A 14,438-nucleotide genomic window follows, 5' to 3' on the forward strand; every position below is an offset into this window, starting at 1 on the left:
GGAAACCGGAGCAAGTGATTCCTAGAAAGGGTAAATCACATCTTTGAAGCGAATATCTCAACAGAAACGGGACAAGAATTTCAAGCAAAATCTTGTTCCTGGTTGCATAAATTCAATTCCCGTCGAGTAGTCGAATCGAAATCCAGCCGGTGCACATTTAATTAAGAATTATCTTGAATACGTGACACCCCGGAATCAGTTTCGCTCGGGTTTCGATCAGGCTAGCTCGAAGCCTGGCCACTTCGAAGCCACTCTGGTCTAATTTATCGAGCAGAGTGTCTTTTGGCCGTGACAACCGAAACTATCTAGATAATTTAAATCGACCAGAAAAGAACGACCGCTTGTACAGATTTTCCCCTTTGCCTTCGCCACTTCAGTTAACTCATTTTTCTTTTCGTCAGGACCAGGTGTCGCCGTGGTATAGGTGGTGGAAGAGCACTGTCAACGTGAGGCTTATCATGGACCCGCAACTATCCAGGCTGCCGTCAGAATCATTTCAAGCTCACGAGAATCAAACGTCGGGTGATCCTGTTGTAAGTTTGGACATAATTTCCCACGAATAAAATACAAATAAATATTACGAAGAGGAAACTTGACAACTTACATTCTCTGTTTCTTTAATAGGGCAACAATTTTTAAATTTAACACGCTGCACATGCATTTGAAGAGCGACGTAACTGAAAGTAATTTATTTCACGCGTGGCCTTCAACACGTTGAAAATACGAATTGTTGTTTGTAACATTGGTCGCATCGTTAATTTTTAACATTTTAAATTTCATGGATTTATTTACTTTCTGTTCTGTCGCATTATAAAATTTTAGAGAAAGCGAATTTAGCGAAAGCGAAACGCAAGTAAAAATAAATGATCTTTTTATACCGAAATTAAAATCTACGCGCTATAGAGTGGTGTGAATTCTCTTGCGTTATTAATCTACGATAATAAAATCGATTATTTATTTCATTTGCTTTGTGGTTTAATACTGTCGCTGTTACTACATTTACATAAAAGTTTTCTATGGTAAGTAATCGAATACTTTCGAGAGCCATTGTATAATATCCTTTTCCAGAAAAATATAAAATAATCATTTTTAAATAATACAAAATAGAAGATTAAACAAACCCTTCAGATGTTTTTTTTCTATAAGTTGCCACGTTCAATTTAATAAACGCGTTACGAAAATCTTATTAGGATATGTAGTTGGAATATTTTAATTCGTCGAGCAATGTCTAAATTACGATAAGATAAGCATAACTATTTAGGCCTAGTCTCGGAACGAAACGTATGATAATAGCGCGATATAAATAGTTGGCAGAATTCCAGGTGAGTTAATTGCTAGATCAGCGGCAGTTTCGTTTTCTCTGCGCGGGCACGTTCGAATGAGCTAATTTTTTCTTGGCAAAAGGTGTGCTTAAGCTCGCAGGATATTCCTGTTTAATGCACCGTCCAGGGTGAGCTAGTATTCGAATCTCATTTGTGAGATTAAATCTTCCGTACGACGCGCGAATTATGTAGCGTTTTTATGACGAATGAAGATCTGGAATTGCAGCGGAGATAACTCAGTGAATAAGTCGAGTTCCATGATAAAAATTCATATTGCCCACTGTGAAATTGGGTCTCCCTTGTTAAGCGTTTAAAAAGACGTAGGAATTTTCTATGTACTCGGGAATTTATAATTTTACGTACGCATCGCTTGAACGTCCCCGTTTAGATATTCTTTTATATGTTCAACGGCCAAAGAAATAATTAGCCGCTACGTTTCTAAAGGCACGTTCACGTTAACGATGCTTTTCTTTTCATACGTAAAATATAAGATCCTTGAAACCACTTTCTCGTTTCATACCATCCTGTTAAATTCGTTTTAAGAGATTTAAAATGGAAAGAGAAAGGTTTTCAATCTCATATTTAAACAGCGAACTCGAATTCTCTACAACGTTCATTTAAAAACCTTGCAGAACCAAATCCTTATAAAAGGAGCGTACAAAACCTAACAATTTTCTTAGAAAAATATGTTTATTATAATATCAATAATTTCCTTTGTTTCTTGGTACTCGAAAAAGGTGTTAGATTTCCATAAAAATCCTAGCTTCGAAGTAACAAATCTCCAATGGAAATCAGTGTGTCAGTGTAAGGGAAGAGAGACTGATAGCGTCAAAATTAGATAAAAATACTTGGTCGAAAAAAAGAGGACCCTATGGGCAGCTGCGTGTTCGCCAGATTTTCTTATCGCGGAAATAAATCGGGGAAACTAAAGCCCGGCAATTAGCAGTAAATATTGTTCACCTCGTTCTGGATAATCCGTGCTTAAACGGCGGCCGGTTCGTTCGACTTTATCCGGTAGTTAGTTAAGCTCCAACAAACCAATTACAGTGTCCCGTGTCGTACGAAGGAACACTGACTATCGTTGGATCAGGAACGAAGTGAACTGCGCGGTTAGCTTGACATTAAGTGCGGAACAGCTGATCCTTAATGACCAATTCGCGGAATTAGTCGGTGTAATTAATGGACCACCGACGTAGCTGCTTACAATATGTGGCTATACCGATTTTGACACGTGCTATACTATTCATTAAATATGTACGGTTATTCGCAATAATATACGGACACATGAATAACACTGAACTTATTTCTTTGCAGCTTGAAAATACGTAAGCAATTTCTTCCTAACAATAATACGTAATTACGCAATAGATTTTTAACGACCTGAAAATGTCAAGCAGCCCTTCAAACGATATCATTAAGTTTTGTACACATACATATTTTTGAATTATATTCTTCAAGAAAATGCTAGAGAAATCGACTTTTCCAAAGGTCCACATTGAAATGGTCCTACAAGTGGATAACTTAATCTTTCATGATAATATTAATATTTGCATAAAATATGTTTTTGACGTTTGAATTTAGAATTTATTAAGATTTTTTAACATTTTTATTACGTTTGTCGTGCGTTAACTTAAAATTCCAGTTGTGCGCTAATTCATAACTTTATTATCATTGAATAAACTGTATATTTATAAATAGCAAAATTTATATACGATACTATACGTGCTAAATACTTACGAATTCCATCAAAATAATTTTCGAAATAATCTACTTTCGAACGTGCAACAGCAAATGAGGATATATCGCTTCAATATATTACTGGCGGATCGAAAATGGAAATTAGAAATGTTTCGAGAAATTGCGTACGCTGATGTATTTTATATATTTTTATTCAGTGACTGTAAGTAAAGATAATGCCATATTCTACGATTTAGCGAAACGTCAATGCTAGGAAATACAGATTTTTAGATAAAGCATGTTTCTGAAAGGAAATACACTCGCACAAACAGAGAAGAAAGGAAAGAACACGGTATGGAATCGGATATATTACAACAACCATACCCTATCAAACATTATGGCTTTCAAACAAAATCTACCTTATCTGATACATTCAATAAAAGTATTGTATTGTGCTGTATGCATTTTACCAATGTATCGTATGTTATTTTATGTTATTATAAGAAATTATTTCTAAACAATGAGATCGAATAATACGTAATAAACGTAGATATTCACTGAGAAATGAAAAATATAACCGATCTTTCTACCAACTTATAAATTCAACGTACAGATAGATATTTCGATTGCAAAATGACGTAAATAATTGAACGTAATCATTTACAAAAAACCTTTGGCTCAAAATGCATATCGAAATGATTTAAAAAATCGAAAGAAGGATATGAATAGAAGATATAAAATATGTATGCAATATACAGGACATTTTAATAACTACAATGCAGCAACGGGGTCTGATACTTCTTTTAAAAAAATGAGTTGTATATAGATTTCAGGGGATTAAAATATGTTTTACAATGCCAGAAGGGGCCAATATAAAAAATGCACGGCATTCTCTTTTTCACGTATTTCATGTTTCTACTGCGACTGAATACCGGCCGTGTCCTTTAAATGTTTTAACAAACGTTTGCACCGAAATTCTCCGTTCTACGTAATCAAAAACAACGTGATAACTTTTTGTCAGGTTTCCAAGTTTGCACCATGCATGATAGCGACTCGCTGTGCCATTAATGCCAACTCCCGCCAGAGAGAACTAAGTTTCTGTCGCTTGAAGATACGTAATTTACTGTCGTGCATGCATTTACTCGGTGTACGCGTACTTTAAAAATCATTTTTTCAAACAGAAACGTTAATAACGTCTTTCGAGGAACTCATATACTCTATATACGTTCATTTAAACATTATACCGACGTTATTTACGAGCATGGAAAATTATGCGCTCGAGGAAACGTAGTAGAAAACATAAGAGTTGTTCCCTGATTTAATTCCTTGATAATTTTGGTCATAGGATGCGAATAATAGGCGTTTTCCAACTTCTCTGCGAAAGATAAATTTAACTATTCACAAAAAATATAATATATAAAATATTCAAAATCTAACACGTGTTATGATATCCAACAGGTGGAACCTGCATTCCATTTTTTAAATTCATAAAAGTACAAGTTTGCATAAAAAGCTGCAGTCTAGATATCGGCATATAAATGAAAGAAATACTTGAAATAAACCGTAATATATCGTAAGCTAATAACTGAAGTACGAAAGAATAACTCGAATAATTACAAAATGAGTTATTTACATTTTTCAATAATATCGCGCAACTTTCACGCATTATTTCATTGCTCGATCCTTAGTAGGTTAATATATCTAGTCTCTATGCAAAGAAATTGCGTATTGATTATCGAGAATGTAACAATTCATACACGAATGTGTACTCGCGATGAAAATAGAAAGAAGGTAACCGAAGAATCCAATGAATGGAAAGCGTTGAAAGAAAACAATACGTGTATTTGCGTCCAATATCTGGTAAATGTTCTTTAGAAGCAAGACGGATAAACAACGAAGCCTGATTTGCTAATTTTACGTACTAGCACGTACTTTAAGAACGTCCATTTCTTTCACGACATTTGCAGTATCTTTTTTTTTTTAATAATAGCATATACGATTTTTATACAATTACGCGCGTATGAAATATTGCTGTCTTAGATATATTGATCACATCTGATATTGAATATTCAATACGGAGTAAATGTTTACAATACTGGAAATGGAGCAGTTTTCGATTAATATGCTAGTTGATTATTCTGTCGAAAAAGTTCATAGTTGAGGGAAAATAATAAAGCTTATTTTAGTATGCAATCCGGGTCTCGTTAATGAATATTCAAAAATTGATGGGATTTCAAATTCACCGGCCGAAGCTTTAATTATTTTCTCTTGAAACGCCTCTGTCCGCGTTAAACTCGTTCAGACACCTGGTAATTTACAAGAAATTCCAAACGCTCCGACTACTATGTTATATCATAATTTCAGCAATTATTTCGAAATTGATAGATAACTGTTGAGATCCAAGCAACATTATCGCCATTAGGATAATTTACTGTGAACGAAAATTTGAATAATGAAACGTTCGTATCCCAAATTTATACGCAATTTGTTATCTTTTCCCAATATCGCTACAATAAAGCATGCTTTCTTATCTTTATCTCGCGAAATAGACGACGACTACCTTTTTTTCCATCGCCATCGTTATAAAATAATTAAGATTTATACCATCATCTTAGAAAATACAGCAGAACCGCGGAAGGCGTGTGCGAATGCTTGGGTCAATCGCAAAACATTTATTTTTTCCACCAAACTGTAAAATATTATTCTGTAGCGGCACATGAATCAACGGAAGATTCCAATCGGAGAGACTCTATATGTTCGATAAGTAATTATTTGTTACGCCCCGAGGCTTACTATAGAGCGTGTACCTAATCGTCTTCCTTGGTACTACAGTGTCACAGACAGATCGTCTTACATGACCGGCGAGATATACACAATGTGGCGATAAGCGCATAATTGTCGTCAAGCAGCGAGTTCTAAAAAACATCGTTCGCCTTCGGTCCGTTATTTTACCTACATAAAGAGGTGGCATACGTGATCATAGGCGCGATCGGTCGCGAGACCCGAGCATAGTGGGGGTCGTTTTCAAGAGAAGACAAAGGAAAAAATCGAAGAGCAATTACTATCATACGAGGATTCAAACCGAATGCATCGAGAGGTTCAGAGAAATAAAATCAAGGTCGCTTAGTCAAACGAATACGTCGAGAAATATTATAAAATCAAGTCGAATTATAATAATAATAGTTGTATTATCGTTAAATCATTTGTAACGAGTTAATTATAATTTTAAATATTATTAAAAATAGAAGCTTATATTAACCCTGTTAATTCAGTGTTACAATCATTTGAACTACCTCTGTTATCCTAATCGAAACAGGGGAACGACTAGTTCGTGGCGTCGACCATCAAAATTGTAGCGAGAATTTACGTTTCCTCGCGATCGCGTCTCTTCGCGAACGGTCGTAACATTATTATTGGTTACAATTTATGATAATTATTGTTTTCGTATTGTACATGTGCTATCATTTCGTTCTTAAAACAAAACAATTTTTTTGTTACACACTAAACCTCATAATATTTTTAATTATTTTCAACGAACCGCATATTCTGAGCTCATGATGTTTTGATATTATACGTTACAGACGAAAAACTTTACACGCGTCATTGAGAAATTATAGATAGCACACCTGGGCTACCTTTTTGGCGAAGAGTATGTTGTTGTGCCTTGGAGTGCCAACGTTGTTTTGATTTGCTAGGTTCAAAGGTAAACAAACTCCGGACAAAACATTATCGTCGTTATTTACAATCGTCAACCGAAGTTACATTCGAACTTTTTGTAATAACACTGGTTGATACAAATAGACGAACGTGCTCTCTAGGACAATCATTATAGCGAGTCATACAATCGAATAGCGAGCGTAGAATTGAACAGTAGCATTGAGCGAGCGACGATAACGACTGGCATGCACTGTCTCTGTACTTGTATTTAAAGTGAGTTTAATATACACAGACTATTACAATTTTATCACTCGTCTCTTTAATAAACCAACACGTATAATAATCCACAATTTTCAATTCTATATTGTACAGCAAAATAATGAAAGCTATACAAAAAGCTCTTTTATGAAGGAAATACAACCTTAACCCCATGAAATAACAAACTTTTCGTGAAAGTGATGTCTGTGAAACAAATATTGTACCATACATTTCTGCGTCTTTAGCTCATCATCTTTGAGCCCGGTTAAGCATGGCCGTTTCCTCTTCCATTTTTCCTTTTTCTTTAAAACAAGTGCCTCATGACCTACGCGCGTAGAGGTGAGATGAACGGTCAGCTCTGCTGTAAATGTCTAATAGCCGTGTATACAAGCGTAATTAAACCGGCTAGTTTAGAAACTTTAAATTATATCTGGCGTCGTACGAACCGGGCACGGTCGGCTTGTAGCATCGAGGAATAATGAGAATTTCAATATTCATATTCTACCTTGAGTTTTGATAATGTTCGGTGTCCGCGTTGACAAAAGAGCGACGATAGAAGATCGCGACAAGTTAAAGGACTAACTGTAGATGTTCATATTTTTATCATGCACTTGATAATTAATAATTATATATAAGTACTTGATCATTTTATTTGTTAGATCATTGTATTAGAAGAAATTCTTTGGATGAAAGGACTATGGACTCACGAATGTATTTGAACTCTTATCACAAAAATTTTTCGTGTTCATATTTTATATATTATATGAAATATTTTGACACTTCATACTCACATAATGTTATAGAGGATTAACCTACTTTCCTTCAAATATGAGTGTATTATACTTCATACTATTATATTATTACCTTCATTGTTGGATGGGGAGAAACTCGTCTCGAAAGCGTTAAATGCTACATGTATATGCCTTTTATCGTTTCGTATGTTCACAGTTCAGTACGTAGTGTATGCGTAAGGAAAATATGGCAAAATATGGAAAAATATGGGAAAGCTGAGTATTTAAGTCGCACGATATAAAAAGAATCGCATATAGTGATGATTAAATGGAATATTATTTAAATAAAAACGATCATTCTGCCATCTAAATTTAATACCTGAACCAATTTTTACCATTAGCTGTCTTTTCTATATTAATAAATAATTTTGCTCCTAACAAGTGGATGCATCCTGAAACAAACATTTACAACAAATTCTTCTAACGAAAATACCTTTTTAAATATTGCCCATTCGTTTAAAATCTTATAATTTATAAGTATTTATAAGTAATTTATGAGTTTATAAGAGTAATTCGCCATGATCTTTGCAAAAGTTTATAATCCGCTTTCGTAAGACGTTCCTATGACACTTCTACGACTAACGAAACTAAATTATATCATTTGCAATTATCCTTGTGCTCTATCAAGTTTAAAGCATCTCTTGGAAGGAACAGGACGTGAAAAATTTCCTTAGAAGATATCCCTTGCGAAATATGATTGCGAACAATAAAAAAATACGATTAATCTGAATGTACAAAATTAATAGAAATACTTTTGTCTCTAATAATACGCGAGTACGGTGAGATTTTGGTAAAGCGTAAAGCCTGTTCCATAAAATGTTATTCTCTGGCACGATGTGCAATTAAAAGTGGCCTAAAATATTCAAAAGAGTCGTATGGATCAACAAGAAAATCAGAAAGCGCAGAAGCAAGCTCGGCTGGCGTTTCATGAAAACGAAATGTCATGTAAAAGTGTACACACATGGCCGATCCTTTACTCTAAATGTTTCGTACGAACGGCTCATTTTGCTCGCCATTTTGTCGACGCTCTTTGTGCCAATTCTGTAGAATTTAATTATCGTGTCGTACTGACATGTGCGTTGCCCAGGAGTTGTTCCACGCCCGTCGAGATTTTAGCAGATGGTTACCGAAATAAACTACACAAACAGAATTCGAACGAACGATTCCAACAATTTTGAAAAATATACTTTTTATTTCACTTTTCGCCAGCTGTAACCGCCAAGCTCGGTTTTCACTAAAATTAACTCTGAACCAATAACGATTGACCTATTAAGTAGCAATAAATAGATAAAGAAAATAAAAAAAGAACGAATAATCGTTAACAGTATACGCAATATATCAACGCAATATACGCAGTATACCAATAGTTGCTATATTCATTTTACAAAATAACAGTAGATGCTTTTTTATGTGCTCAAATTTCAACAGGTAACACAAGTATTATATTTTTATTTTATATGTTCATAAAATTTTCATTCCTTTTACGATGATTAGATCGAATTATATAAAAACAGAAGTAAAAATTTCTATTGTGGAACTCGTAAAGACGATCGCAATTGATGGTGGACCAGAAGCTTGTAGTTACATACTTTAAAACCCTCCGAGAGATCTGCGAAAGCCAATTATCGATACTGCTGACTACGAAATAAATAGGCAAACGCACAAAGCATTTCGTGCTGACGAGCGGAATTTTTAAAGCGAACCAAACACGCGAAACATTTCTCTGATGAAATACCTGCTACTGAGTACCGAGTGCGAAACCATTGGATCCCTTCAACTTTGTCCAATCAACGTTCGAGAATCGAGAATCGACGATATTTCGCTCTTTTAACGCTACCTTTTATTCTATGAGAGTAAAACTCCAGCCCGGTTTACGATTAATGAGATACGATAAATTCTTTGATGTTTCCGTTTAATGTATACAGGTTTTACGATTACCTACGTACTCATTACATTGAGACGAAAGGTACAGAGATATTGAATGAAAAAGGCATAGAAGCACAACTCGAAAGTTTTGAATGAAATTAGTATTAAACATTTACATGCTTATAAATTTCTCTTTCAACTAACCTCTTTTTATTGTAATATAGGAATGAAAGAGTTATTATTTATTACGAATAAAGAGAATTGTTTGATTATATATTGTCTACTTTTGATTAGCCAATGTATCCTCAAACTTCTTCATTCTCACTAAACTTTTTTACTCTTATTACATTTCTATTTCATTAAGAGAGAGGGGGGGGAGAGATAGAGTATCTGTTGTAATTTTCACAACGAAAGAAATATAATAACTATCTCTATTGCTTAAAAAATTTGAATATTAATAAAAATTTTATTAAATTAAGAAGATATTAAAATTAATAAATATTAATTAAAACGAATTCAGAACTTTCTAACTAGACGCTAAAAACATTTTTAAAATGGTATTATTCAGGAAACCGAGGTTTTTGTATTTCAATTTAAAGAAACAAATATTTCGTAACTAATAATCCAGAATTACCCACGGTAAGAAAAACAAAAGTAACAACAAGTAATTAAAAGAAGCTCTGGTACATACAAGCTAATACTTTTGTGAAAACACGTTCCGAAATACTCGAGTTAATCCTTTGGCTTTTTACTTTCTACGTACTAGAAAGTCCATTTATTCGCGGAATAAGAAGAGTATAGAGATGATTTATTGTCAGGCGGATTATGCTAAGAATGTTGCATCACGAATTCACCGCTGACGAAGATAAATTATACCGAAATATAAGGAAATTGTAATGTTGTAATTTTAAGAAAGTGAGCGCGCCGGAAATATTTTTAATGATTTATGCGACTACAAAATGTAACTTTCATGTTTGTTTCTTTGTATACAAACTGTTTAGCTATCCGCCATTAGGGAAATGACGTTATCGAAGCTACTAGACAGTGACAGAATAATTTTTGAAAATTACCATAAAAAGTTTCATGAATTACTTTTAATACTTTGGTTTATTCAAATAATCTGAGTTAGGTATTTCCAATATATGTAATATGACTATGCATCGAATTCGTTTAAAGAATACTAACGATTTTCGTAAGATCGAGCAGCTCAATATTTTCCAATTTGTAGTAAGTCAACTTCGACATTAGGCCAGTATATATAGATTAATAGTAAACTGTTCAATAGTTCTCGAGCTCCGGACTTACGGTTTTCAGTTATATTTTTATTAGAATGGCCGTTCGGTATCATAAACCAGAGGAAGACTCGATATTGGTAGTAAACGTGCAGTTGATGCAAAATCCAAGCGGTCGGAAGGAAACGAGAGGGGGAAAAAGGAGCAAAGCCAACTATAATGGTTATGACTGGATTGGGTCAACCAACTACATATTTGCTGGCTGGACAGAATGCGTCCTCAATTGCGGCAGGTTGCGTTATCTCACGATTTTGAAAATGGGACAATTTAATAACAACATTGACAAATCTTCTGCTCAACTAAACGTTTTAAAATTATAAATGCGACTGCATTACGATCTGGACACTTGCGCCCGGTAAATGTTTCGGGATTGGAGCTTTAAATATCGAAACAAAATGTTAATATGTCAGTGACGGTAGAAGAAAAATAGAGAAAAAAAGAGAGAAGATGTATTCACCTTTTTTCGTTAACCTGCGATATAATGGTCGTCATTAGATTCCATACTTTTATCAGCTATTCCTACACACACATTTTTGGTTTCGTATTGAAATAATCTGCAGTTATTTTGTTTATATGGTCTTCGCCATTGAAAATTTTCCACTCACATAGAAAATTGCGTGATATACGAAGATAGTATACAATGCATTATTTTAACAATAAAGCAACGACTGCACTTGGAATTCGCAAAATATTTACATTACCTTTAATCTTCAGGTCAAAATTAAAGTTTAAGTCTAGTTTTAGTAACAAGAGACAGTCCGAATCATATATCGCTTATCGAGTAACTTCTGTTCAAAATGCTGTTGATGAGGACGTTGCTTAAAGACGATATAAAATGCTATCGACTGGTAACTTCTACCTCGATGGAACTTCGAGAAGAGAGAGACGCTTATTAAAGACCAGTGTTTGAGGCAGTTAATAAAAATGCATCTCGAGTAAGACTTGTATCAAACTCGCGAGCAACTTCCGCGGAGAAACGAAATTATGAAGAAGCATAAAAGGAGAAGGTTGCTGGAAAGTATTTTCCAACGCCGGCACGATTTGCAACGCTATTCCCATTTCTTCCATCGGGTACGTAATAATGAGACAACTTATAACTCCCCACAATAAAAAATAACTGACCAATCTCAGAATCGATGCCTGAAACACGGCCCCAATTCAAACTTTAGAAGCGTCCATAACCGCGGGAAATCCTATAAACTGTGCCCGCGGGCAAACTTTCCAAAACGAAATTGAAAAACCTCCGTAACCATGAAATTTTCATACGGAAACTTCTCAAACTGTTTCCCCTGTCTTCTTTCACTCGTAAACGCTCCTTTCAGCGTTTCGCGCCTCGCCAATCTGTATCAAACTCGAAACAGCCCACGTCGATTAATTCTTTCCTGCCGATAGAAATGATTAATTCCCCAGGTGGTCGTTAGACGAGAAATATTCAGCGATCTAAAAATGTGATTAAATTGTTGTAGTTCGCTTCTGTGACTCTTAGTAGACCACATAGTTTTCAAAATATGGAAATCAAATTTTATTTCCCAAAGTGCTCACGGAGGATTCGAATCTGTTCAGGTTCCAGTGTCCTTGAAAGTATCGTTCCTTTCTTTCAAATACTTACAGAAAGTACGAATCTAGAATTTTCGAACCTATCTGCGACGTACTCGAGCTCATCGCTAATGCCCATGTACTATATCTTATATGCACACTACACAAACCTTATTTAAGTAGCTTACAGCATATTTCTCGTAGCAATATATAGAACGGTCTTAACATAGCCTTCCGCCAGTCTGACTTGTCACCATTAAGATTGCAACAACAACAATGACAAGCAACAATAATAATTGCAAGCGTAAATGGACTGACCTGTTGACCCACTTCGACATTCCAAATAGCCGATAATTGGATAGAACGGAGAATCTCCACGAGGAAATGGGGGAAGAGGAGAAACAGAAGGAGAAGGGAAGTCAACGGAAATAGAGGAACAAGTTTATATGGCACGAACGAAAGCCAGAGCAAGTTTGCACGATTGGGCTGATAATCCCCGATCAGGGCGATAGCTATTTGCGTACCTATTGCAAAGAGCTTCCAATGGGAACAAAATCGCGCGGGAACATCGATACTATTGCAATCATGATAAATCGTCGATTGCACGAATATCGGGCAACAGCGCCTTAGAATCGGTAAGATCCAGTATAATTTAAGACTGTGCTCTGTTGGTTTGCATTCATGAGTTCTGAGATTATGGAAACATTTTGGTGTGCTTTAAACGAACATGTAACTTTATGAAATTCAAACGTAAGGAAATCCATATCTAAATTAATCGCGTCCCCATTCATGCATGTGAATGAATGCATGTGAAAAGTATGAAGAAAGGACCAAAAAATATTAATTGCACGATATCTTTTGCTTCGATTTCAAATTTACCTACAACGAAATGTTGCAATTTGTTATTGACAACACTCGCAGAATTTTGAACGTGACTGAGATATTTAAACATCTACGAGTTCAGCAAAAATAAATTACCTTTTTCAAACGAAGAACTGGACAGTAATTTAGCTCGGGCCGACTAACGCTAGAGCGACGTTCGACGAAATGAATTTCCTCAATTTCGGCGCAGATGAACCAGAAAATATGCTCGGCGCTTATAGTGACGTATGGCGTTCAAGAAAGAAAAATAACAGGCAATCCTCGGTTAATTTATCGTGGCTTTTTTCACCGGCAGCGTATACGAAAGCGATTAATTAGCAGCTGGCTCGAAACTATCGGCTACGCTTGGACTACAGGCTGATTAATTCGCCCGATATCATTCGCCCTTCTTTCGCCCCGGATTGGGTTACATGTGTTTTCATTTGTTCTCATCAAGAACACGAGCTCGTGAGAAGGTAAACTTGATTGGGCGCAGCTGCTGCCGCGAGACATTTACCTATCCGCTTCTGTAAGACGACACATTGAAAATAACGAGCGCAGGATGTCGTTGCGGAGCAAGGAAATTTTATTCGGATATTATTTGAATTATTGTAATGGTTCCTTACGATGTTACGAGTGATCTGGGATTTAGGACGTCATTCTGTATATTTAAGGCAGTTTCGCATGTTGATGGATCGGATTTAGAAATTGGATGTGAACGTAGATAGAAGAATATTAGATAGATGTGACAAATTGACATTGACTCTTGAAATCGTTAAAGCGCCTTGTGCTTCGATAAAGTTCGTTTGAGGAAGAAGAGGACGTGACTGGAGCTAGGGAGATGAAAGAAATAGTTGCTATTTTCTTGCGAGAAATTGTAAAAGGAGCTATTTGCTTTTACGTTTTTACGAGTTTTAGGGATTTTAAGAGGAAACAGTTCTGCTGAAATAAATTTTGTTGAAGCTAGAGATTAAAACGGTACGAAGGGATTGCCTCCAACATATTTTTCTCAGAAATGTCAAGTTAAACATGATATAGTACGAGAAATATAATACAAACATGAGTAAATGTAGGTACCCAAATTTTGTCCTGCTACTTTGCTTGGAACATTCTCCATTTTTTGAAACTTCAAGCAGACTCTACGTTCATATGCATTAAATATTAAACTGCTTTGTAGC

General features: G+C 35.3%; 2 protein-coding genes across 2 annotated transcripts in view; one reads left to right on the plus strand and one right to left on the minus strand.

Annotated features, from left to right (window-relative positions):
* Nucleotides 1–14,438, plus strand: part of LOC117165029 (uncharacterized) — a 474,023-nt gene that overhangs the window by 277,805 nt on the left and 181,780 nt on the right. The window contains exon 4 of the mRNA XM_076623413.1: nt 402–533. Coding sequence (XP_076479528.1) covers nt 402–533 — 132 coding nt within the window. The remainder of the gene's footprint in view (nt 1–401; nt 534–14,438) is intronic.
* The window catches only part of dpr1 (defective proboscis extension response 1), a 443,679-nt gene that overhangs the window by 230,844 nt on the left and 198,397 nt on the right, over nt 1–14,438 (minus strand). The gene's annotated exons all lie outside the window — the stretch shown is intronic.

Source organism: Bombus vancouverensis, chromosome 12 (assembly GCF_051014615.1).
Source record: "Bombus vancouverensis nearcticus chromosome 12, iyBomVanc1_principal, whole genome shotgun sequence".
Taxonomy (NCBI): domain Eukaryota; kingdom Metazoa; phylum Arthropoda; class Insecta; order Hymenoptera; family Apidae; genus Bombus; species Bombus vancouverensis.